The sequence below is a fragment of the Centruroides vittatus genome, unplaced genomic scaffold (assembly GCF_030686945.1).
Source record: "Centruroides vittatus isolate TY-2023 unplaced genomic scaffold, ASM3068694v2 contig_453, whole genome shotgun sequence".
Taxonomy (NCBI): Eukaryota; Metazoa; Arthropoda; class Arachnida; order Scorpiones; family Buthidae; genus Centruroides; species Centruroides vittatus.
The window spans coordinates 399,515-426,996 of NW_027122249.1; the positions used below are offsets into that span (position 1 = coordinate 399,515).

General features: G+C 29.6%; 3 protein-coding genes across 5 annotated transcripts in view; 1 reads left to right on the plus strand and 2 right to left on the minus strand.

Annotated features, from left to right (window-relative positions):
- Window positions 1-14,203, plus strand: part of Frmd5 (FERM domain containing) — a 44,517-nt gene extending 30,314 nt beyond the window's left edge. For both annotated transcript variants that reach the window (XM_067272725.1, XM_067272726.1), the window contains 3 exons: window positions 4,235-4,312; window positions 8,951-9,105; window positions 11,621-14,203. In XM_067272725.1, the coding sequence (XP_067128826.1) occupies window positions 4,235-4,312; window positions 8,951-9,105; window positions 11,621-12,255 (868 nt within the window). In that variant the 3' untranslated portion in view covers window positions 12,256-14,203. The remainder of the gene's footprint in view (window positions 1-4,234; window positions 4,313-8,950; window positions 9,106-11,620) is intronic.
- A 100-nt stretch (window positions 14,204-14,303) lies between these two features.
- LOC136977267 (alpha-ketoglutarate dehydrogenase component 4) lies at window positions 14,304-18,466 on the minus strand. The gene is made up of 4 exons (XM_067272727.1): window positions 18,361-18,466; window positions 14,704-14,761; window positions 14,521-14,636; window positions 14,304-14,443 (listed from the first exon to the last, which is right to left on the minus strand). Exons 1-4 carry the CDS (start codon window positions 18,385-18,387, stop codon window positions 14,426-14,428), a joined length of 219 nt encoding a protein of 72 aa, XP_067128828.1. The 5' UTR covers window positions 18,388-18,466; the 3' UTR covers window positions 14,304-14,425.
- Window positions 18,467-22,014: 3,548 nt separating this feature from the next.
- LOC136977290 (SURP and G-patch domain-containing protein 1-like) overlaps window positions 22,015-27,482 on the minus strand; it is a 55,806-nt gene continuing 50,338 nt past the window's right edge. Inside the window, exons 9-12 of one of the 2 annotated variants that reach the window (XM_067272765.1) lie at window positions 26,524-26,680; window positions 26,182-26,434; window positions 25,982-26,111; window positions 22,015-22,393 (exon numbers count right to left, since the gene is read on the minus strand). In XM_067272765.1, coding sequence (XP_067128866.1) covers window positions 22,367-22,393; window positions 25,982-26,111; window positions 26,182-26,434; window positions 26,524-26,680 — 567 coding nt within the window. In that variant the 3' untranslated portion in view covers window positions 22,015-22,366. The remainder of the gene's footprint in view (window positions 22,394-25,981; window positions 26,112-26,181; window positions 26,435-26,523; window positions 26,681-27,482) is intronic. The other variant, XM_067272764.1, reaches the window with a different exon arrangement.

Genomic DNA, 27,482 nt, shown 5'->3' on the forward strand with positions numbered 1-27,482 from the left:
TTATAGAAATGAGAAATGCAATATGTAGGGAATGTTGAATATATTACTGAAAATAATTTTAAAATTTCAAAATAAAATATTTTATGTTTTATGAAAAATTTAAGTTTGATCATCTATGCATCATAGAATATCATTGCACTGCATCTAAACTGTTGATTTTAAGTGCCATCTGCCTATTTTTAAAGATATTTTCCATTGATTTGTTTCTCATTTTAAATTACAATATTTTATTTTCTTTTGTTTGACTATTGTTCAATTCTGTATTAAAACTTTTTATTATTAAAGTTTAGTCACATGTATGTAAATATTGTTTATAAAGAATAACTATAAATTACAACAGAAATATAGCATTGCAAAATAAGGTTAAAACAATTAAGGATGGAGCTCTTAGAATTTGAGATTTCTTGTAATTATATAAGTTATAATAATGCAGATTTCATGTGACTGAATTAAATTTTAAGGTTACTTCATATAACATTTTTCTGTTGCATTGCACAACATCTAATATTTGTTCTTTGTGTTTTCTATATTGATAAGTTTTGTTAATTTTATCAGTTTATGTATGTATATATGTTATAGACAAAGTGATTAATCGGGCATTATAAATAATGCCCGGTCATTATGAATAATAACCAAAAAGGGCGGGCAGTGTAATAAATATTGATTAATTTATCAAATTGACCAGTCATTATGAATACTGCTATTATCTAGTCAGGCAAAGTGATAATAATAAGTTGAGGAATGATCATCTGACATACACTAGCTAATCAGCACTCAGTTGCGTGTGCGTATGGTGTTTAGTACTGAATTTAAAATTTGATTAAAAAAACCTTCACTTATTTCATTTAGAAATATTTATTTTTTGTGAATTATTTCAAAGTATTTTAAAAAGAACATGTAATCTATTAAAACTAAGTACTATTAACTATATTAATTAAATGGCAAATTTTTATCTATGTGCACCATCTTGGTGGTGGTCGTGACTGTTTGTGCTCTTGATGGATTTTTCCCAGAGGGGAGCCACCGGCAGGCTGTCGATTGTTTAATGTTACTAGATATTGACACATACTAGTTATTGATATGTGTGTTCAAGAACTACCATGAATAAATAACTAATGACGTTAAACAATCGGTGGCCTGCCGGCGGCTCCCCTCCGGGAGGAATCTGTTGAGAGCACAACAGTCGTGACTGCCGCCAAATTCGGTACTAAACGCAATACGCACGTGCAACTGAGTGCCCATTGGCTAGCATATGTCGTATGATCACTGCTCAACTTATTATTATCACTTTGCCCGACTAGGTGATAGCACTATTCATAATGACTGGTCAATTTGATAAATCATTGAAATTTATTACAATGCCCAATTTTGTTGGTCATTATTCATAATGCCCATATTAACCATTTGTCCATAACATATATGTAAAATATAAAATAATAGTTTCCTAATGATCTTTTAAAGCATTTTTCTTCTCGTTTTCAATAATTTCAAGTTATCCAAAAATTCATGCATGGAAGATGTATCGGATGCTAGATAAAACTTCAAATGCTTGTAACTTCTGATAAGTGCATTTTCAAAAAATATATTTTAAATAAAGGTTTGTTTGTTTTTGAAATAGAATCATAATATGCAATAAAAGAGGAGCGTTTCCATATAAGAAAATGAAGTTGATTCCATTTTATGAATAATACAACCCTTAGTCAAAAATATGGAGTTTGCAGTGTCATTCAATAGAGCTTAGTTTCAAAAAACAGACATTAAATAATTAATTCTTTTTTAACAAAATTTATTTGCAATCTTGTGCACACTGAAAAGAGTTGAAAGCAATTATTATATAAAAAATTTAACAGCACACCCAACACTTTAGCAACATCAGACAAAAATATGGAATATAGTAATTACAGAAACATAAGTATAGAATAGAGTAAATTACTACTGTGTGGGACTGCCTTTGGCATTTATTGCTGCTTTAATACATCTTGGTGTTGAAGCAACTAAATTTTCATATAAGTCTGCAGATATTTTTGTCAAACTAGTTTGAATAGCACTCTTCAATTTGGACAATAAAGCCAGTTTCTTTTTTTTTTCTTAACCATCTTTTTCAAAATATTCCACAAATTCTCTATTGAATTTAAATCCGGGCTGTTTGGTGGCCAATCGAAATGTGAAATGTTTTTGTTTAGGGATCATTGGCATACTGTTTTAACATGGTGGGAAGATAATACATTGTCGTCTTAATAGATAAAATCAGAGTCACCAAAGTTTTCCTCTGCTGTTTTTAGCACAAAATTGTCTAAAATTTCCAAGTAAACCCCTGCATTCACTGTAGTGTTGTAGTGTTTCCAAATGTCCAGGTTCTGCTGCAGTCATGGCACCCCAAACTGTAACTTTAACTCCATTTGGATATTTTGTTTTTGAAAGAAGGCATTCTGATAGAAACTTTTCATTTTGTTTTCTCCAAACTTTGCTACCATTGTTATCTCCATATCCCAGGCAAATATGTAACTCATCAGTGAGCATAACTTGTTTCCAATGTATCAAATCTCAATTCTGGTTGGCTTTTGCCCACTGCAGACAGTTTTTTATGCTTCTCAGTCAGATATGGTTTCTGCTTTGCTTTTCTTAATATTCAGCTATGTTCATTTAACCTTCTGTAAGTTGTTTTTGTCTGAAAAGACACATTTGTACCAGCTGCTTTCCATTCAGTATTTATCTCTCTGGTATCTTAGAAATCTCAATAGAATCATTACAGGAGGAAGATTTGTCTTCTCATGCCATAGTTATGTGGGAGTGTCCACATCTATGTTGATTGGAGACAGTTCCAGTGGCTATAATTTTAGACACTGCACTTTGTGTACATTATTCATGTTTTGCAATTATTTGCTGCTTTTCACCATGCTTGTAATATGAAAGTATCATCTCTTACTTTGCATCACTCAGTTCTAGTGTTTTTGGCATTGTTTTAGAATGCAAACATTAAGCACGAGTAAAGTTCTGCAAATTCAGTCTGAAAGTGTGATATTACACAATAACAGTGTCACTAAATTAACTTTAATATGGAACATGCCCATCATATTCTAAACTTTTGTCTCTGCTATGCTAACATTCCATATTTTTGTCGCTACTCTTGATTAGTTAAATGAATCATACTTTTTTATAATGCATAAAACTGATTTCATTTTAGCACATGTTTATGCAAATATAGCTTCTCAAAATTTTCATAAGAAATCAACAAGTAAACATTAAATATTTTTTAAAACTTGCCTTTGAAATGTTGTGATGCAAGAATTCATATTATTATTCCATACTTTTGACCGGGGGTTGTAGTATTATCTAGGGAGAAACAAACAGCATCATCTTGTAGTCTGCTTGATACAGTAAAAATTTTGTCTGAACATGTTTTTGTAGGATGCAAATTTCTCAAGATATTCCATGCATTGATTAAAATGGGATACCCTATATATTCTCTCTTGTAATGAATTTTAAAATTTTGCAGTAATCATAAATGCATCAATAATAAAAATTAGATTAAAAAACTTGTAAGTCAAGGTACCACTGTACTTATTGAGTTTTTTGAGATATGAGCCATCTCTCAGCCAATTCTTTGCTTTGAGTTGAGAGCTAAAATTCGTGTTACATACAAACTAGCTTCAGATATCTCACAGCTAGTTGGTGCAGCGAATGCCACAGTGAACCATAGATTAAGAACAAGAAGATGGAAAACTGCTGTAATTTTGTCATTTTCATTACTCTTCCAATGTCTGACAGGCTAGCTTATAGAAAAAAACGATTGAGTGATGTAGGCATTAGTTCACTAGCATGTTGTGTATGGTGCCACCATCTCATTTCTTGAATGTTTCATCTTTTCTTTCTTTATCTATGCAGCAAACACTGCAACATCCACAAAACCAGTTTTTTGTGGTACATTCTATTGTGTTTTTATACAATATTTGTTATTTACAAGTAAATTTTTCTTATTTAAAAACGTGGAACAAAAAGTTGTGGTGTTTTGGGGATCCAGAACGGATTAATGGTAAATCAATTTTTCCCACTGAAATGAATTGAAATGACATATCAGTAATTTGAGTTAAGAGTTCCTTCATGGAATGAATTAAACTCGTAAGTCAAGGCACCACTGTATTCACATTTAGTTTTGTTAGTATTGTTATAAAATGAGATTATATGGATTTAGAATACAAAGAAATAATTCATGTTAAGTCAATTTTATTTTTAGGATGAACTCATCCAGTGAAGTTCCACAGGTTACAACAGGAGGAGGATTATTATCTCGTGGTTCAAAATTTCGATATAGGTAATTATGTATAGAGTTATGTTTAAAAGTTTTTAGTAGTAATAAATATTTAAATTACAAACAAAATTATTATTTCTCAATAAGATTTGAAAATAAATGGTAAAAAATTTATAAATTTTATTATAAGACTCATATAAAATTGTTTTAAACTATTTTGCTTTATTAAGTGTTTTTGACGTGCTTCTAATTGATTCATTAAATGTTACACCTTGCAGTTTAAGTATGGTAGTCATGTGGTACTTATTTATGATTATTCAGTTTATTATCCTAGTCATTACATATCTGTCAATTTATTTAAAATATTTTTGTTTTTAAGTTCATCTGATAAAATAATTTGAGTCATTTATTCTAGGTAATCTATCAATCAGAGATGGATCCTGCACAGTCTTTGTGAGTTTTTGCCCTTGGCGAAATTGTAGCATGTTACAGTTCTTGATTAACTGATTAAAAGTTCCAATGGGTACGATGCTTGAAAATGGCTAGATTTTTGCTAGAACTGTTCGAATATGTGGGAAATGCATATACTGAGTAGTCTCTCCCTGACCAATTATTTCAAAAAGTAATAGGACACTCACTGCAGATCTTTTGCAAATGTATACTATGTTGGGTATGCACTAAACAATGGTGCAAATTTCTCAGCACGTAATGAATATAAGGGAATATTGTCAATTACAAAGTTGTAGCAAGTAAAAAAAAAAATGCAAAAAGTAAAAATTGTCTGCATACCTTTTAAAATCTTTTAATGCATTTGTGTATGGTTTGGCAGTGTTGTTGAATTTCATTGTCTTTTCTCTCAACATTTTTGGGATATTTATCTTTCTTTTTATTTATGTACTTTTCTACAAACTGTTCCATCAGATTTTATAGAAAAATTTGCAAAAGCCCACAAATTTCTTTCAAATGGCTGTAAAAGTTTATTTTAGCAAACAAACTATTTTAGTTTATTGCTTCTAACATAAAACCTAACAGCATTCAAATATTTTGAAACTATTTACTCATCCTTATTATTATTACTTATTATTTTTTCTACATTCAATGTTTATTTAAAATAAAATTATTGTCTGAAAATATAGCATTTGAAATTTTTTGTTACTGATTGCTCTATTAAGAATTACTTTCTTCATCATTTGAGAGAAATATTTTAAGCTTTGTCAATATTTCTGTAAAATACAATGGAATAAGTCTACACAAAGATATTGTTTTATTTACATATTTATTTTAAGAGATGATTGAAAGAAAAATGATGAAATTTCTAACACTGATGGAAGCAATTATTCTATGTATATACAGTAGTGAACCGAAAATCGGAATCAATTGGGGACTGGGGTTGTTCAGATTGGGGATTTGTTCCGATTACGGATTACATACGAAAAAATATATTAACCTGTCCAATGTTCAAATTTTTCTCCGTTGCATGTCACTTCGTGTTGAATTTTCGTCGATTTTAAGCCTAATGAAAATTTTTATAATAATAATCGAGGCTATGGTATCGTTAAAAATTATTTCTGCATTTTGTACAAACAAAATAAATATATTGAAGAATATAAAAACATGAAAATTATACTTTAGAAGTAAATCTAGTATCAAAAACGTTCGATTCAGCACGACACAGTCCGACTGAAAATCGTGCCAATTACCGGGGTTCCGATTTACGAGTCTCTACTGTAGTTACTGACTATTGTACAGAACAGTACCAATGTTTAACAAAATCATGTATAGTTTTCAAACCTATTTGACATTTTCTTAAGATAATCTAAATTATTATTTTTCAAATCAGAAACACAGTATTACTTTTATTATATTTTTCTAATAGGATAAAAAATAATTACACTATGAAATTGTATAAATTAATTGATGTAAATTACATCGTTCTTTATAGGCATAAATCAAAATGATACATAAAAAATTTTTCCTGTTTTTTTTTTTAAAGAAACTGAATGGCTTAATAATACTGAAAATAAGGTTAAGCTATTTTTAAGAGTTTATCAATTTCTTTTTGTTTTTTCAAATGATTTTAAGTTGTAAATTTTATTTAATGTAAGTTTATGAAATTCTTGGAATATTGATTTCTTTACGAGAGTTTATATGTAGAATTAAAATAAAAAATATTAAAATTTGTATCATAAATATTTTAATTACATTAATCATTCATAGAATTTTGGAAACAAGTAATAAAATTAAGAAAAATTAATCTATGAATAATCAAATAAAAGATATTTCATTAGGGGCCGTCCATAAATTATGTAAGGTATTTTGGGGTGGGTGGGGGTCAAGGATTTCTTACGATTTCTTACTCAGGGGTAGGGGGTAATAGATCTCGTCTTACGTAATATTCTTGTTTTTATTTTTTGATCTCGTTGAGTGGTGGAGTTTTGAATTTGGCTTTAATTTGGCAGTTTCTATTAAGAACGCTTGTTGTACTGACGCCATTAGATGTGATGTGATAGAATAATAATGCTAGCAGACTCACTCTCTACACATTTTTTATCATGGGAGAAAGGCCGTGTAGGGGTTTCTCACTGTTTTTTTTTTTTTTTTATTTGAATAAGTGCACCACTCCTATGGGTATATAACACTAAGAATACATAAACCAAAATACATGATACAAAGCAAACATAAAATTAGTATTCGATTTTTAGTGAAAACTAAAATGTAAAACTAGAAATTAGAAATTATAAATAATCTTATCTTCCATATTTTTTTAACATAATTGTAAAAGTATCAAACAGTGGCTACTGAACAAGCTTGTCGAGTGGACATAGCCACCTGAAACCAAGCATAAAGATTTCTAATTTCAGAATAAGTCTATCTTGATCGTTAATTGGACAATGATAGATCATATGGTTGATGGTGTCTAGGTTTTCTATAAGCAAAAGCAAGAGGCAGTTTCTGTCTGGTTATACATGCTCAGTAAGTAGTTGAGCAGTAGCAAACATTAAATCTCTAAGTGGTGACGAGAACCTGCATTCAACGCTAGGAAAATAATGTTCTTATTCTACCAGTTTTACTGCTCAACTATTGTTGATTTCACTTTTGCATAGCGTTGTCATAAATATAATTTTTAAGGCTGCTGCGTGAGAGAGCGTTGCGAGTGTAGTCCAAGTCAGTGTCCTTTGCAGCTGACTTAGCCTCAAAGTCGGCTTTTTTATTTCCTAGGATACCAGTAGGGCCACAAACAAACATAAAAGTTATCTTATTTACAAGATTTTTAATATGTTGCTGGATATATGTGATTTTATTGCTATTGAAATTGGTATTTATTAAAAATTTTAGGACAGACTAAGAATCACTGTAAATGTTAATAGACAGAGTTTTGTTTGGTAGTGAAGTGACCCACTGAACAGCTTGGTAGACAGCATCTTTTTCAGCTTGATGTGAGGGTATCTTCTAACATATTTTAGGCAAAATATGTCAGTTTGGAGGAAGCTACAGATACTTGAGTGGACATGAAGGGGGCTTTTGGACCCATCTGTGTAGATATTAATGTCTGCATGGTTATCCATGGAGGAATGTATCCTGGGGATAACCTTGTTTACAGGGTGATGATCAGAGATAGGGTAATTGCAATATGGTAGCATTTGAACAGCCATAGATAGGAGTAAAGACTGTTGTTGAGCTTTGATATTTGTAGTTCTGATATAGTAGTTCAGAACCTTTTCTACAATACATAGTGGCAAAGGAAGGAGCTCTGCCAGAATCAGAGAGCATTAGTAGAAACAGTTCTGCAGCACTTTGAAATTCTGATGGCAACCTGTCTTTGAAGAGAGAGTAATTTACTTGCTACTGAATTTTCACTAGTTGCATGATCCCAGCTAGAGGCTGCGTAAAGTAGCATTGGTTGTATTGCCCCATTATATAGTTTTATAAGCTTTATGATTTAGTTCCCCAGTGCACCTAGCACATTTTATTAGCATGTAGTTTATTTTCTTGGCCTTAGCCAAGATGTAACCAATATGGCAAGAAAATGTGGTTTCTATTTTCTCTTGTTTTATTTTGTATGAAGTTTCTGTTTACACGTACACTAGCTAGTCGATCTGTTGAAGTTTTTTGCGCGTTTTTGTGAAAATTAATATTCATTTTTATATTAATTTTATGATGTTGATTAACGATGATAATAATAAAAAGATTGTTAATAATTAAAAAATAAAGTTCTTACAATAAATTGTTCATTCGAATTCATTAAATTTTTATATTTTTAAATTTGTTAACATAGTCTTTTATAAATAATAGTACATATTAAGTAATTAATAATTATATATTTTGGACCTAAAGTTTTTAGGGTTTCATTAAAAAAATTTATTTTTATTAAAATCTTTCTATAAAATTATGCCTAAATATTACGTAAGATAGGGGAGGGGAGGGGGATCAAAGAAAATATTACGGTTTTTTACACGGGTGGGTGGGGGTCTAGAATGGCCAAAATCGCCCTTACATAATTTATGGACGGCCCCTTATCTTAAGATATTTTAGTTTATCATTTTTATGTAGAAAAGTTTGTCTACTTTTCTACATAAAAATGTTTTAAACATATTTAGAACAGCATATTTTCTCTTATAAATTTATAGGAAGTAAGCATAATAAATAATTGTTTTAGTACAAATTAAAATGAAACGTGTATATTTTTAAACTGTTATGTAGTGGTCGTGTTGAAAAAGAAGTCGTTGAAGAAATGAAGAATATTAAGAGAGAAGCACCATATTTTCAACGTTGTTTAACAAGACCGTCTTCATTTCGACATAAAGGAGATGGATACTCACACACAACACCATCTTCTCCTCAAGAGATTGGTGATGGTAAACTTTCTTTTTATTTATTAAATATAGAAATTATTCAGTAAAACTTAATTTTAAAAACAATGAAAATAAATCAGAAAGTTTGGATTTCACTTTAGTGAAAATCAAAAATCTGCAGTCTCAAACAAGTCTAATATATTCTCTTTGTAACTAACCAAACTGATATCTACATATCTCAGAAAATTCATAATAATATTACTGTTTCTACTTTCTAGTTTTTATTGAACTTTATACCTTTACTTGCAGATATAAATATCAAAAAAATTACATTAGAAATATAGTGCCTATTTTGAAGCAAAAGATGATTGTTAGGAAAGTTTCTACAACTAAACCAGAGATTTTGCATAAAATAAAACTGTCTTCAGACACTACTAAGATCTTGGTAACTGCTGAAGACAATTTTATTTTGTTTTCATTATAAAATTTCTTAAGTATTATTTTAAAGTATAAAATTAACATAAATATCAAGAAGTGTTGACAAATAATTTTTATCATACATTATACATCTCATTAGATCTATTTGACATTGATTTAGTCTCCAAAACATTTTACTAATTTTTTATATTTGTTAGTAAATATTGATTTTATTCTTAAATATTTATAATTTTCAATTTAGAATTCAACAGCAATATTAAGAATGAAGTAGTGCACACTCATTTGTGCATTATTCTGAAAGTGTTCAATAAAATTTATGTTATAAATATTACTGTCAAATTAGTTTGAATGAGTTACAGTTATAAGCAAAATTACATAGAAGAAAAAGAAAGCAATTTTCACGTAAAATAGCTTATTAATTAATCCACTTTAATTTATAAGCAATAATGCATTATTTTTTAACTGATGATTTTATACATATTTGTCAAATCTTAAATTTCTGCCTTTCAAATAGTGTCTAATACTGCTTAACAAAGGAAGCACAAAAGATAACAAAAATTTGTAAATAAAAAACATACTATAATAATGTTTTATGTTTTTTATTTACAAAAATTTGTAAATAAAAAACATACATATAATAGCTCCATCAGTTTTTTTTTAAATTTAAGTAGCATTATTATAGAACTTCTATTAAATTTCTGCTAAAACAAAAAATAAATAAATACAAAGCAGTTACAGCTGATATATAATTTTCTTGCGTTTATTATTGATACCAGATTTTTGCATCAAATCAATTTGTCGTCACAAATCTAATTAAAGAATAGAATTTTAAAATGATCTATAAAAACATTTTATATAAATGAACTGGAGAAATAATTTCAAATATATAATAAAAGAAATTAACACTTACCATACTAGCTTAAGCAAATTGATGATACCATTTGAAAGATTTATAGACTACAAAATTTAAATTTTATTTATATAAATTTGATAAATTTAAAATCGTAAAATGTACATAGTCTAATAAACTTGCAATTTTTATTAAATAAAGAAGCTGCATTATTTTTTCAAATATTAATACAGTTTAACCTGATTATAGTGTCATCGGATATAACGACAACCCTAATATAACACCAAATTTTTATTGGTCCCATGATTTTACTATACTAGATAATGTTAAACCCACTTGTAATGACACAAAACCCTGTTTTAACGTCATATTTGAAGCACTCCCAAATTTTATTTAACAAAAAAAATACTACGTGTTTAGTCCTAGGGTTCGAGTTCACTTTCCTAGAACGACTGTGGGTGGTGCTCTTTCCACCTAACTTCGGTGGGGTGAAATTCGCCACTTTTAAACGACATGATGATCGATTATTATGTGCTCATTTTTAAATTACTTTATGCTAAATTGTTAAATATTCTATTATTTTTAATATAACATATTATATCAAATAGTTTATAAAGAAATAATTATTTTTAATTGGCATACATTAATTTAACCTTTTGTTGCCTTTTGATTCAACATTATTCTCAAAACCGGAAGTTCTGCCATTATTGAAACTTAAGACAAATAGAAATTTCTTATAAAATGTAATTTTTGAAATTTTTAATTATATCGATGTAAATAAAGTTTATTTAAACATGTAGTTTGTATTTTTATACGTACAATAATAAATTGTTACTATCGTAATAGATACAGTATACTGTATTACCATTAAGAAATAATTTTACGGTAAAACATATGATGTAAAATTAGAATGGAGTTTATAATAGATTCTTAAACACACTTGGTACGTTTCATCAGACTGAAATTATGACCCCGCAGATAACGACACTCGGTCATAATGTCAAAAAATTGTCGGTCCCATGGATGACGTTATAAACGGGTTAAACTGTATGTATTAAAACACTAACATTTACGTGTATAAAAGTATTAGCTCTACTAGTAATGAAATTGTCTCCACATTTACAATTTAAATATACGAATTATTATTTTATTTACTTGTAGTTCTTTACATACCTATAAATACACATTTGTTTCTTTAAAAATTTTTATATATAACATTTTAGAATAATAATTGTTTTTATATGATGTGCAACAATTATATGATATCTGAAATTCTTCAATATTTCACAGATTTTGGAAATCTCAATTATGCCAATCATTCTACACCGATGACTGGTACCATTCTGATAGAGCCTAACGATTCTTTGACCGACAATTCGATTACTCAGAGTCCTACTACAAACAGTCTGCCGATGGATGCTCTGGAGACTCTAAAGGAGGAGGAGAGGGATCTCGTACCTCTCGACTCTTCTCTCCCCACAGAAGTAGATGCCTTTGACGAACCCGACACCCCCGACCTCTCGATGTCTCGCATTTCTAATCATCTTCCCGAACAGCCGAGTTCTCTAGAAGACAATCTGGCAGACGTAGAAATTCCCGAAATCTCATCCAACCACATACCTTTTTCTGCTAGATGCATTGATAACAATATACCACTAGATGTAAAAATCCCAAAAAGAAGGGGACCATTCGTTGTTTCCTCGAATTCTTTACCTCCTCACGTATATGTCATGCGTGTTATTGTATTGGCTAGCCTCTTTGTTCTCCTGATCCTATCGTGCCTTTTGATTGTTGTCATGGAATCAGACTCCACACTTTTCAGTGATGTTCGCAAATTACCAGAAATGATCATATTACGCAGGGAATATTACGAACCAGCTAAAGATTACATTATGGACAGAATGAACATGGTGTTCAAGCATTAAGATATCATCTAAACTTTATATCTTAGAATAATTCTTCTAATTCATCAAATTTATGATTATAAAAAAGAAAATATTTCCTTGTCAATCAAACGTGTACGAAAGCTGCACATTTATACTTAGAAATTTTGTTAAGTACACTTTCGAAAGATAAATATTTTTATTTATTTATTTCCACTTTGCATTCCACAGAATTCTATTTTTTCATTTTTTATTTATTTAGAATTTTTTTTATTTATGCAGCTTTAAAAGCAGTTTCTAAATCAAATCAGTTAAGATTTTTTGTTTTGATCTATATATAGATGATAATATTTATATATTGCAATTTATTTTATGTATATGTTGGTTGTGACATTGTTAGTAAGTGTACTCTGTTGGGTGTAGTATATATTTTATAAAAATGTGGTTTTCACAATATGAACAAAAAAAAAAGTAATTACATACTTTGTGATGATTTTTTGTTACTGTTTAAAAAATTTTATCATACTTTATAAACTATTATTCGTGTCAGGTATTTAATATCCTTCATTCCTCCAAACTGCATTTATTAGAAATCAGTTTTTAAGATTCCATAAATCGCAGAAAAAAGACAATTGTAAATATGTTGTATTTTTTATCACATTGTTATGCATAATCAAATATGTAAATTAATGCGAAAATTACGTAAATTCTAAGATTTGGAAATAATCAAACGATAATTATTCCTCGAAAATTAACAATCCATGGACAAATTTATATATTTTATTTTTTAAGGAAATTCTTCGTATTAATTCTTATCAAAAATTATTCAAACTATGTAACCAGATATAAACAGTAGTCATTTTTTTGGAAACTTACAGTTTTATAGTTCTTAAAATAGTCCTCGTAATTGCCGTATTTTTTAATCGGCAATTAATCTTTCTAACCGCGTTTACATTCCCGTAAGAGTGGCAAATGCAAAACTACATTTTTAGCCGACCACTCTTCGATGCTTTTTCCATACACATCAGGATACACAAAATGCCTTATGTAGTAATTTTTTCGTTATTGTTATATAATTGTCGAAAACTGTGTGTTGATTATATACATTAATATATATGTATATATGGAAAAAAATTGTATTATCATTGTTATATCAACTCGAGATGTAAAAATTTCTTTTGATGCCTTTTTGTTTTAAATTATTAGGAAGAAATTGTACACAAATTATCAAAAGTATGTTTGTATCCTATGAACTTTTGTATATTTTATAATGGAATAGTGAATGAGCATCTATTATCAAATAATTTACAATGTTGTATTTCCTGATTATCATTTCTACTTGTATCAATGTTTTAAGTTAAATTGAATGGCAAAAAAACAATCAATTGTGGTTACAAAAGTGACCATTTAAAACAATTTCTTTTTACTATTTGCATCTGCTGTGCAGTGCATTAAAGATTTCACTGCTTTATCACTGTCTGTATCTATTAATATTGCTTTTCTCTCCGTATTTAACATTACATTCGCATTTTATTTTTTTGACATCTTGCATGCTAACACCTAATTCACTTTGACTCCTGCTAATTTGTATGCTTTAACAATCTGTGCAAAGACACATTTTTGCATGAACACACACTTCAAAAAATTTTTCTTTAACTTTCTACAATTTTAAGACTATTTTTATGCTTTGAGGGGGGAATTTGCAAGAATTCGGTTCTGGTTGTGATCTTTGTCAAACCGAGTAAGAAGACACTGGTCAATTTTTTTTAACATCACACAAAATGTGATTTTTGTAAGAATAGCAAACATCCCTGTACTATCTACTGGCACGAGGATGTTTCCATTCTATACGGACGTTGTAGTATTTGTGACGTGAAGATGTCGTCTTCACCCTTCTATCACAGAAGGTTATCTCAAAATAACGCACTTATGTATGAGTATCGTCTTTTTAATTTTCTTCTTTCTTCAATAAAATACAGTTCGATATAAACTTTTTTTTTGGTCCGAAAGTGATATAAATCAAAATGTACAAAACGAATTTTGATATGGTGATAAATTAAAATTTCTAAAAACTGTATATGTAAATAATTTATTAAAGTATCTACAGAATGCCTTTAAGTAATCAGAGTTGGATTTGAAGATCCATTCATCTTCCCATTACACAAAATCTGTGATAAATAAAACCTATTGTGCAATCATATAATTTACAAAATTATTCTGGTCCTCCTCTCTATAAAAGTAAAAAGGAAATAAACTTTTACCTATTTATAAAATTTTTCACTAATTTATAATTCAAAATTAATATACTTCTATAAATTCCATTTCTTGATGAGACAGAGGCTTTCGTGCATATTTTGCCGGCAATTCAAATTCGTCTAAGACGACGCTTTTTGTTTTGGACGGCGACTGTTCGGAGACATATTCTGCAAATAAAGTCGAATTAGGAAAGTATTTGTGCACGTCAAAGTTTCGCGGCAAATATATTCGTACCTTGTATTGGCCGTCCTCCTTTCCTAAATCGAATTAGAGGAATGTGAGGTTTCACCATCTGTAAAAACATCATTTGGTAAAACTTAAATCATTCAAATCGACTATAAAAATGGCTAAGATATGTATGAATTATAGAAATAATACAATAGAGATGAGTTTTCCTGAACTTTGTTAGTTACAATGCAATTAAGAATGAATACTTAAACTGATGGTTAGTGAATTAATATAAGAATGGTTAGTTATTAACCGTCTTTTGGAATTGGATATTAAACATTACAGTTTCTTAAATGTAGATAAAAAATGGCTGACTGCAGAAATTTAAACTGTTTTTCATTAATTTCTGAACAAGAGACTATGAAAAAACGTATTTGTATTTTATAGGTCTTACATAAAACTTTTTACATACAAGGTAATCATATTAAAAAGTAGGTTTTCAGAGCTCTCTGTAGAAAGAACTATTACACCAATCTCAACCAAATTTCATATACACAGTGTCCTGAATATGCAGTTTCAATTTTTGGGAAAAAGTTTCAAAATTCAGCACTTTTTGCACTGCCATCTGCCTTAATATGTATATTACAATCATCTAATGAATTTCAGATATAAAAGGAGTCATAAAATTTTCTTCACGATTCTTTGACAATTGAAAAGTCATGGTGCTCACTTTAATAAGTAATGCATTATCAGACAAACTATAACAAAACAGCTTGGCACTGAAGAAATTTCAGTTCTTAGTCATCCCTTTATAAATCTTAGGAAAATTATTTTGCAGACTGGAGACTGGGTCACATACCAATTGGACCTTCTGATAATGTTACTGCAGTAGTAGAGCACAGAATTAAAAATTCTCATGCCAACAGTAGTGCATATGATGGAATATCGTGACAACTAGACATATCCTACATGGAAGTATGAGAAGTTTTGCAAAAAATTTTACATTTTTATCCATACAAGCAAATGTGGAATTGACAATGTCTATAACAAATAAAATTATTGCATTTTAACTCTCAAAATTCATTAGAAAATGTTCATAATAAGAGCAGCACCAAATTATACCATAGTGTCTGAACTTTGAAGTAAAATTTTTCCCAAAAATCAAAACCGACAAAAGAAGTTACATATACCAAATACGGTCAAGATTTACCCAATAATTTTTTTATACAGAGCTCCGAATTTTATCTATTCTTTAATCACCATTATGATATGAAATACTCAGTTCAGTTTGGTATCTCAAAAAGCTGCAAAAATTCATCAGAAAGTAATTATATTGTAAGTGTACCGTATTTGTATTTTTTACATACTATATTGGCCTGAATATTAGTCTGTTTTTCCTAGTCTTTTTAAATTTATTAATTCAAAATTTATAGAATTTTTAAGTCTTAGAAACAAACAACAATAAAGGTTAATAGCAGTCTGCAAATAAAATTTTTCATGAAAAATTCATTAAGTTTATAAGTGACTAATTACATTTATTTTAAGAAGTTAAGTGAATATAGAAGGAATGTGATGTTATTAAGTAATAAATGTTTATAAACAAAAGTAATACATTTTTTATTATTTAAGAAAAGTACCAATTTTGCCTTGAAAATTGTCATTTTTGACAAGACTATGTCTTGTCTCTAAACTCATGCTGCCATCAATGCCAGCACACGTTAGAGGTATAAAGGAATACATGTCAGGAGCTGCAATTTGGCACAGAGTATTTGGTGCCCAAATCATGTGCACACACAATAAACCAGACTTGTGGGTAGTCGGGGGACCGAGAACCGGGTCAAAAGAAAATACAGAATGCCGAAACTGTTTCTAAAAACAGGTGCGAGTGCAAAATTTGCGCATGCATTGCTCATGCTCTCTGAGACAGAGACGTAGTCTCATCTAAAGAATGGCTTTGCTATGTTACTTGTTTATTCTAAACCTGTTCAGCTAGCAATATCTTGTGACGATATATTAAAGAGAATGAATCTACTATTTAAATCTCTGACAGACTGATTGGATAAAAATTAGAGAAGAAATATATTAACAAAAATGTATAATGAATAGAAAATGAAAATATTCTTAAGTTTTCTGACAATCATTATAAATTTCTATTAAACCAACAAAAATACATAATTAAAAATTAAAATATAATTTGCAAAGTTAATTTTGTGTACAAACCAAGCTTAAATAAATGGTACACTTTAGAAATAAAGCTGTTTAAGTAATTTGTTATAGTTGCTATTGATGTAGAACTATATTGATATAATTCATATAGATCAATTATACTTTCATGATTATTGAACACTACTAGTAAAGATACCATTGTTGGAACAAATAATATAATGAATACATATTCAGAAATTTTAATACTTTCTACGATTTCCTTAAAATAAAATGTATTGCAGTTTTTTTTATCTTTAATTTATTTTCAAAATATTTCAAATAATTATATCTATATTGTTTTATATACTACTGCCGGTAAATAATTATGGATATTGGTATTAGAAAATGTCGAAGGATTAGATTCTTAAAGCATTTCCTAACTATTGCAAATAATATGGGCTACTAAAGAATACATAACTGTATTTTTGATTGATCGTTTGAGACTTTCCGAGTACAATGTATCAAACTATAGAAATAAATCATTACCATTTCATGGAGAATAATTTGATTTCCCATTTACGTGCTAATTTGTTGCAAAATTGTCAGATCGACTCGGTTTTTCTTTCCTACGGGTATCTCGGGATCCTCGTCCGATCGAACATTATCGATTGTTAATTATAAAACTGTCACAAACAAAGCATACGAGAAGATCGGTCCATTAGAAAAGAATAAGCACTTTCAATTATATTGTAGCATTAAAATGTTTACTTGTCAAGATTATTTGCTTACGGATACGAATCACGTTAAACAGTTAATTCTTTGTTTGAGATGCGATCAAAATTACATCTTAACGTATAATAGCAGATTAACAACAGATTCCGAAAAGATACATAGTCACCATATGACACAAGTATACGAAACTTAGAAACATGTATTTCTTCGAGTTATAGTTAGTAGGGACGGGCATTTAATCAGGTTTAAATCTCGGAAAGATATTATTAATACGTCACGCTTTTCAAAAACCGATTACTACTCTATATTTTATTTTGTACTAAATTATTAACTTGTTAAATACTATCACTAATTTTTGTTTCTGTTATCCCCTTGTAACAAACTAAGGTTCACAAAATAAAGCATTGATTGATTGATTGAAACATGGTTATTTATCTGTAATTTGTCTAGCTTTGAAGATGAAAATAAAGATTGTAATCCTAGTTGTTGTTTTGTTCCTTTATATTTATTATTTTTGAAATTATTTTAGTTCTTAGAGATGGAATTATTGTTCCCAAAATACCTGTTTTTCTAATGAAGTATAAATGGCTTTAAATAATAATAATAATAAAATGAATTTTGGGAGAGACTTGTAAGACTTGATCTGTGTCATTTGAAGAGATGTGAAGCATGTTTTATGGAAATTGTATTTATGTATATATTAAAAAAAATGAGAGGTTAAAATAATCAAGTCTGATATGATTAAAAAAATTATAGACATTAAAATAAATTTAATTTTTCCAGAATTAAAATTGTTTTTCACTTTTAATACTTTTACGGATGAAAAGAAAATTTAAAATACTTCACCTTCCACGTTCTTGTAGCCGAAGACATTCTGTCCTGTCCAAATCCCTCTAGCGGATACTTTTTATACTTTAATATTTATTTCGAAAAATTCAAAAATGATAATATTTTAAGGTTTTATTGATGAAAACAAAGCAATTATTATTATTATTATTATTCGCAGCACTTTAATTGTGGGATTCGCTCTTGAAATTTTATATCCTTGGTGCGGCTACGATTTCCTTCCAGTCGTCTCTGCCGATGTAGTCGTGCGTATAAAACTGGGAATGTAGAAAATACGTGGAACTCAGGAACTATGTTTTCTATATAAAAGTTTAATTGTTTTATTAGGGAAAAAAATCCTTTCTGTAATTTGACAATAAAGTAAAATTGAAACAAGAGGAAATTTCTGTAAATTACAGTAGTTAGCGGAGAGAAATAATTAGTTAATTCGTTTATGAACACGCTGATTTGCATACTTGAACATTTCACTTACAAAAATCTTTTCGCTATTAATTAAAATAATCAAATATGTACAGACTGGCTACATCAGACTGGCTCTAGATCAGCGTTTCTCAACCTGGGGATCGCAAAACAATAATGAAATCATTTTATGAAAAAAATCATTTATTATAAACTTATAAACATTTTACTTACAAGTATACATGTAAAAAAAAAAAAAAAAGAAAGAGCACGTACACATCAAGTTGGAGCTTGTAAATTGCTTGTGTATGTCACGTCATACATGTACTTTTTTTTTTTTTTTTTTTTTGTAACTCTTTCCGCCCAGTGGGCACTAAGAGGGCCTCTTATAGCAAGCCCATTATGGGTTCGGCCAGGCCCACAATGGGGCGGATGGGTGGTGAGGGACGGGGACCGACATATCCGAACGGACCACCCCCCGAAAAATTCCTGGGGATTTCTCGACCCGTCCGGATTCGATCCCGGGTCCCCTAGGGCGGTAGGCTGCTAACCTTGACAGCTCGGCCATCCGGCCGCTCGTCATACATGTACAGTACTGTACAGGGTACATACACGAGTTGCGTTCATACCTGTCGCTATAAACGCAGCGACATAAAATAATAGGAATAGTTGTATTACATTTTTTATACTGTTGGTATTTTCTTAATGTATAAAATTAGTACAATGAGATTATATAATATTTTAAAAAATTTACATTTATTATTACAGTCAAAATTCAATTAGTAATAGTAAGGCTTACTGTTATTATTCCTTTGGGTGGGGGTCGCAAAATATTAATTTCATTTATATTTACTATTTCGGGGTTGCGGAGCTAAGAAGGTTGAGAATCGCTGCGCTAGATCATCATGTATTACGTGCATATACACAGGCAGACTCGATTTTTTACATTATTTTTTCAAGTATATTATATTAGAAGTTACAAGATGCGTATCGTGACGGGCCGAACGTCAATTTACACGGCCCTTCTACCACTGATTTTCCTTTAAATGAATGTCTTTATTGTCAAACAAATATGTAAAAATTCTTCAGCAACGTACCTTAAACAAACTTCAACGCTACCATCTTGAAATTCCCTCTTTTAGGTCAATAAATCCGTACTTATGATTGGTGAGAACATTTTTTGCTGCGGAAAATGTTCAATTGTAATGTCACCGTAATTAGCGAGAGAAAAAAATCGTCAGAAATAAAGTAATTGCTCCGCTTTTCGCCAGCGATTTGTTCTGTGTGAACCAATCTTAATAGTAATTTGAATACGTGCATCTTCTGTATTTAAAAAAGAAAAATTTTAAATATTCAATTTCTTGTAAATTTGCATTTATAAGGTTTGGAAATTAACTTTCAAAGGAATTTAATCACTAAATCTTTTATTTCCTGCATTAAAAATGCAAAATAATTCTATAATGGTTTGTTACACATGTCTGAAAAAGTACTGATGTATTGCAGAAATTTGTATTTATTTAAAGAAAATAGATACATCCCTAAGTAGTGAGCAAACTATTACTAATGCAAAGATTGCTCATTTTTAAGAAATTGAATGTGCCACCATGTAAAAGATATTTAATAAATCCTAAAAGGAAGAGGGACAGAAATATTGGTCCATCTTGCCTCATCCATCAATTAGGAAAAACATCACTCAAAAGTTCTACTAGTAGCAACAGTAACACCTTGTGTCTTTGTAATGCAGGTAAAACTTTGTTTCCCTAACAATTAAAAATCCTGTATGTTGATCTGTTTTCTCTAAATACATAGTACAGACATGGGCAAATGCAGCTCTTTTTGAGTTACATGCAGCTCTTGCTGAAAGTGTTCATTTCTGCTTTTTATTATTATTTTTACAATTTTATTTCCACAATTTTGTGAAAATATGTAATTATATATATGCAATATTTAGTAATTTATTTCCAAGTTGGTGCAATAAATTAAATTGATATTTCAAATGTATTCTTTTAAAACAAGTTCTCGACCCAGATGGGGGACACCCTATCCTTCCCTGCCTTACCATACTATCCGCCACGACAGTACAGAACTGTGGCTCCCATGCATTTTGCAAAACTTACATTTCAATTCCCACTGAACTCTTGCTTGCCACCGCTGACATAGTACTTTTCATTATCTGTCAGTTCTTTTCAGATATCTTGTAAATACAAAGCACTGTATGTATAATTGGTAAATCATTCAGAGGATATAATATATAAGAATCAAGAAATTATACTTACTTCAGTTTTATGATTTTTTTTTTTCATTTGATGATTGAAAACTCTGTCGTCAGTCTCCAGTTATATGAGTAGTAACACGAATGTGTTGAGAATATCAAGTAGTAATAACTTGTTTGGTAAGACCATTCGCCGAACAAATTCTCGACACGTGATACTCCCAACGCAGATGTGTTGGGAGTATCACATGTTGAGAATTTGTTCACATTTCGAGATATCACATTCACTTAACTGAAAAATAGGACCCTGGACTGATTTGGCAACAAAATCTACTAAGGTATTACAGTAGAGAGTCGAAAATCGGAATCAATTGGGGACTCGGGTTGTTCAGATTAGTGATTTGTTCCGATTACCGATTATGTACGAAAAAATATATTAACCTGTCCGATGCTCAAATTTTTCTCTGTTGCGTGTCGCTTCGTGTTGAATTTTCGTCGATTTTAAGCCTAACGAAAATTTTTAATAATAATAATCGAGGCTATCGTATCGTTAAAAATTATTTCTGCATTTTGTACAAACAAAATAAATATATTGAAGAATATAAAAACATGAAAATTATACTTTAGAAGTAAATCTAGTATCAAAAACGTTCGATTCGGCACGACACAGTCCGACTGAAAATCGTTCCGATTACCGGCGATTCCGATTACCAGGGTTCCGATTAACGACTCTCTACTGTACTTTGTTTACCAGAATGTGTAATTGTTAGTTTCACTGAGAATTCTTAATAAAATTCTCCTTTATTGCAGCAACAATAATTTATGGTATTGCTCTTAAATAAATTATTGTTATGTGAAAATTCCAGGAAGTGGCTCACTTAAAATAACAATTTTTAAAATAAATGTTTTACATTAATCAATGTTTCAGATAAAATATTTCTGAAAAATTAAAAAAAACAATACAAATTTTCATTTAGAAAAATTTTATTCATTTTATTATTATTTTAAGACAACACAATCTTTACTTACAATTATTTATGGAAATAATGAGATTGATATTTAAACTATCAAGAGACAATACACAAAATGATTTACATAAACTTTAAATAAACAAAATTTTATCATTTTATGTTCACATATGACTTCTTTTATTTATAAAATAGGATTTCTTTATAGTAATGACTTTCCACATTTAATAAAATGTAATTCTGAATTCCTATAATTCAATACAAACACAATACATTTACATACTACAACAGAAATAACTGGAAAACATATGAAAACAAATAGTGAAAAACAAACATAGAATTTAAGTTGTATAGCTGTTACAAGAATTCTTTTATAAGTCAATTTATCAGAAATACTGAATTAAAACTCAAAATGTAAAAAACATCTTCAATAATAAGGCCTGCGTGGATTATTCTGTAAAAAAATTTTTAAAAGTACATAAATAATTTTTTTAAATGCAATTTTAAACATTTTTTAACTAAATATACAATTTCTGCAATATTAAATTTATAAGCACTATCTCAATTCAATGCAATTTTGCCTAATAACTAATAAGAGAATCCAGCTGAAATTTATTTTTAAAAAACACTGAACTTTTTAATAAATCAGAAGTTTCTTCTGATAATATGAAATGTTAGATTATTGCCAAAGATATTTAAGATAATTATTTTATACATTATATATATTTTATATTATTACACATCATGTATGTACAAGGTCTGTCCCAAAAGTAAGTGTACTGACTTTTTATTTGAAAGTACACAAGAGTTACATCGAACTACAAATGATCTCCTTCAAAGTATGACCCTTGCGAGGTCACACAGTGGTTCCAAAGTTTTTTCCGCTGGTTGTAGCAGTATTTGAAGTCGTTTTCCGTACGGATGTTTAGTTCGTCAGTTGCAACTGTTTTGACGTTTTTCATTGTCCCAAAATGATGACCTTTCAACTTGGATTTTATCTTAGGGAATAGGTAGAAGTTGCACTGAGCTAAGTCGAAGCTGTAGAGAGGTTGTGGGAGTGTGGGGATTTTTTCTTGGTCAAAAACTCTCGAATTGATAGTGCTGTGTGAGCAGGTGTATCATCATGGTGCAGCACCCAATCTTCTGCAATGTCCCTGCGGACTTGCTTGACCCGTTTTCAAAGTCGTTCCAAGATATCTTTGGTAAAAGGCCTGATTAACTGTCTGTCCTGAAGATAAAAATTCTTTGTGCACAAGTCCACAACTATCGAAAAAAACGATAAGCATAGTCTTTACCCTGGATCTTTGTGCCATCTGAACACCACATTTATCAAAAAAGTGGCTCCATAAGCTTCTGTTAAATCTGCAAATGTCTCGGTTGCAGATTTCTTGAGTTTCACACAAAACTTGATAGTGTAACGTTGTTTGAGATTTTTCTCCATTTCAAACGTAACATGTGTTTAAACACTACCTTACACAGATTGAAGGTTTGATTTAACCAATCAACTTGAAACAGTTTGGTTCATTGGTACTAAGACAAAATAATTGGTACATTGCTGCTAAGACAATGCAAAAATACCAATTAATGATGTGTTAAGCTGTACAGCATTAAATAAAAATCAGTACACTTACTTTTGAAACAGATCTTGTATGTATAGCTTCATGCTACTTCTTGTGTGATTTTTATTGGTAAAGAATTAATTAATGAGCAATATAAATATATATATTGCTCATTAATTAATTCTTTACCAATAAACATTACAAAGATTGTCAAAGGAAAATAGTTACAAGGCTATAGAAATCTCATCTGATGTCACATTAATAGCAAAGGCATTGACTAGTTAGCACTTAGCCTAATATAACATGACCCTTTATGCAAATATTACAAAACAATTACAGAAAAGAACAACCTCTCACACCACACAGTAGACATTGGTACATTCCAGAATGCATCAGTCTCAGCCACAACCGAAGCATCGGTGAATGGTTTAACAAACTTTTACTGGAACGTCTGGCAACCTAACAAGATGGCAGAAGCAAACAGTAATATATTGGCATTTGGAGACTTATGTTGTCAAAATAACTATGGATTAATAGAGATGAATAGTAAAAATGATGATGATAATGAAACATTTTCATTCACTGCTACTGTTGCTATGATAAAGCCTAAAAGAACTTCTCTCTATACAAACAGGATAATGTTTCATAATCCATTTTCAAGTGTAGTATTCTAATTACTACTAGTGAAACAGCCTATATGTTTCAATTAGATATATTTAAAAAATTTTTAAATCATTGTCAAATAATCTTACATTTAATTACAACATATGGGATTAAATTACATGTCAACCATCTTATTCAATTTTTATGATTATCTTATAAAGTCGCTAAATATAACCACAAAAGAGGCTATACTGCTTCATCGGAGCTATATCCACAACCAAAGAGTGCAATGCACATTGGTTGCTTCACTGGTGAACTCATTGGTGAATATTGGGATACATTTTTGTATGTCACAGTTCACCAATGCACTGTTTGATGCATACTGGAATGTACCCATTGTAACTAATAGCTGCAAACATGCAAGTTATTTCAAAAATAAAAAAGGTATGCTGAGACAAAGTTCAGAATATGACAGAGCCCAAATCATGGCATTAATCTAGAAAAATCCATTATTTCATCAGGAATGCCAACGTGATGTTTTCAGTTGTCTGTAAGACATGAATTCATTATCAAGATATTGGTCTGTATCTAATAGACCTAGAACAGGCTGCCCATATGCAATGACAATGCTCACATGCATATAACCATTATCTTTGACTTCTGGCTTTCAGAAACCAACAAAGAAATGCTGCACAGTTGAGAAATAACTTTACATCAATAATTGATTTCATTGCAAGAGACTATTCAAAATTGGATTGATACTGGTGGCCTGTTTTCAAGATATCCATGATGTTTTCCACTAAACCTCAACACCCCTGGGACTGTAATACAGATGAGCACAAGATGATCAGCACAACTGGAGCCATATAACCTGATAATGACCAACTTAAATCTAAGTGCTTTAATATTTTTCCCCTATACTGTAACATCCCAATTTTACCTAATTAGAAATTTTTTTGTTATGAAAACTTGAATATATACAATTATTAGAATAAACAGTTTTTATTTCAGTTAAATAAAAGTAAATTTTCTGAAACATACTTGAGATTTATAGCAACTGTTTATCCAAAAGTTCAATATAAAAATGAGATAGCTTATAAGTATATAATACTCAAATATAATAGTTTATTTGCTTATTTCTATCCCATTAAAGCCAAAAATATTTATATAATAAAATTATATATATATTAAAACTTTTTTACTAAAACTTGTAGAGCTACTATAGTAATTTGGTTAAGGTATGTCTATGCTAAGTATCTGTTTATGTAAGTTAAAATTCTCTAAAAAAGTTTACTAATGTGATAATTTAAAATGTAAATCTACATAAAAAAATATAAAACACCAAAACAGTTTTAAAAGCTAGAAACATTTAATCTGATAAATATTTTTGGGACAAACAACATCCCATCTTCCATTTTCAGATCAGTACAATCACAAGCAAAACTTTTAATCTGCAACCATTGTAATATGTAATATGTCATCAGTAAATTTATACAATAAGATAGTTTCATATTTATGGGCAATTTTAACTGGTTATAAATAATTAATAAATATATATATATATATTTTTAAATTTAAATCAGATGTTTGATGTATACTGTTTTGTTGTGAAATTGTTTCACATGTGACAGTACTAATATGAAAATGGGACATTATTTGTCTCCAAAAATGTTTAGGAAATAAAATGTTTCTGGATTTTAAACTGTTTCAATGTTTTATATTTGAGACTTATGTAAGGTATGGAGCTGATAAGATCAGCAAAAAACCTTAACTGGCTTAGAGCTTAGATATCTAAATCTACAATTGATTACTACACTAGTTTAATGTAATTATAAGCCCAAAATATTTGTGAATAAAAATGATTAACTTTAAATTCTTACTAATGGATTGGGTCTGAATCTATATGCAAGCATCATTCTTTTCCTATATGCTTCATATTCATCATCCCCTGCCTGAATTTCCTCTGGTCGGCCTTGACCAAAACCTGCATTTTCAACAGGTGGAGTTGCTCTATAATAAAATTAATTTGATCAAATTACGTTATAATATTAAATCAAGTTTTATGTTTTAAAGTACATACTTGTTAACAGGAGCAACAATACCACTTCCATCTGAACCTAATCCTTGTCCTTCATTCCAACCAAGTTTTTGCAACATCTGATAACCAATGTTATCTGATTGTATTTTATAATCTTTATAATCGGATAAATCAGGCATGCGACCTTCCTTAATAGCATCCCATTTTTCCATAAACCGTTCTAGTTCATCTGGAGGTAGAAAATCGCCTATATGATGTTTACCTTTTCCTTTCTCTGTCAGTTCATCTGCCCAATCTAAATCAAATAAAGATAATATTTTTTAAATAAAGAATTTTTACTCAAAATACAATCAACTGTTATACACACTTTAAAACACATGTTACCTTTTGTTTTATCCATTTCTTTTTTGCGTTTTTTATGTTCCCATGTTCCACCATCAATTTCCTCATCTGAATCATATTCATACTGAAATTTTCCAGCTTTCATTTTTGCTTCAAGTTGTTTTTGCTTAATTTGCATCATTTCATATAATACTCTCATCTAGAAATTAAAAAAATTAATAAAATCTCTAATCTAAGAATTAAAGAAAAACTAATGAATACATAGCAAAATAATTAACATTAATAAAACCTGTAGAACTATTATCATTAATCATAATAAAGAATTTTTCTAAAAACTGTAAATTGTAACTTTAATAAATCATAATTTTCAATAATATTTAAGTATACAAAAAGATAAAATGTAGAATAAATTTTATTTACTGTATATTTCCACAGATAAGACGACCTTCAGATAAGATAAGGTATAAATTTTCATCAATTTTTTATAGTTTTAGCATATATCTGTCCTATAAGACGACCCCTAACTTACAATGGCCTATGAATTTAGTTTAGATCAGTGATCAGCATCTGGATAATAATAATGTATAGGGCAGGGATGGCCAACATACGGCCCGCATAATGGGTTTATGAGGCCTGCAATTAATTTTTTAATATTAGCTACTTAACTTCTAATAATTGGTCGAATGGATGATTCGTGATACTACTACATTTTTAAAAAAATTCCATTGTAGAGATTTACAACTTTTGTATTCGTCTGTTATAAATTTACACTATTTGAAAAACGAAAGACCCCACACTCACTGAAACTCATCTGCCATTCCGCCATGTCACTCTGTTTATGTGCTGACGTGTGACGCACAGTGCCGCCTGCCTGTTGACCTTTTTTTATTTTGCTCATATATTTCTTTCGCATTATAAAATAACATTGTACATGTGTCAGGAACTTCTGTTCGAACAAATCCGACCTGCCGCCCGGGACAGCATATTTGTATTTAACATGA

Coding starts and splice junctions, on each gene's coding strand:
- LOC136977267 (XM_067272727.1), bottom strand. CDS start 18,387: ATGTCTTCGGCTACAAGAACGTGGAAG. Junction 14,762..18,360: donor CGGCTACAAGAACGTGGAAG/GTGAAGTATTTT, acceptor ATGTTTTTACAG/ATGGTGAAACCTCACATTCC. Junction 14,637..14,703: donor AGGAGGACGGCCAATACAAG/GTACGAATATAT, acceptor CTTTATTTGCAG/AATATGTCTCCGAACAGTCG.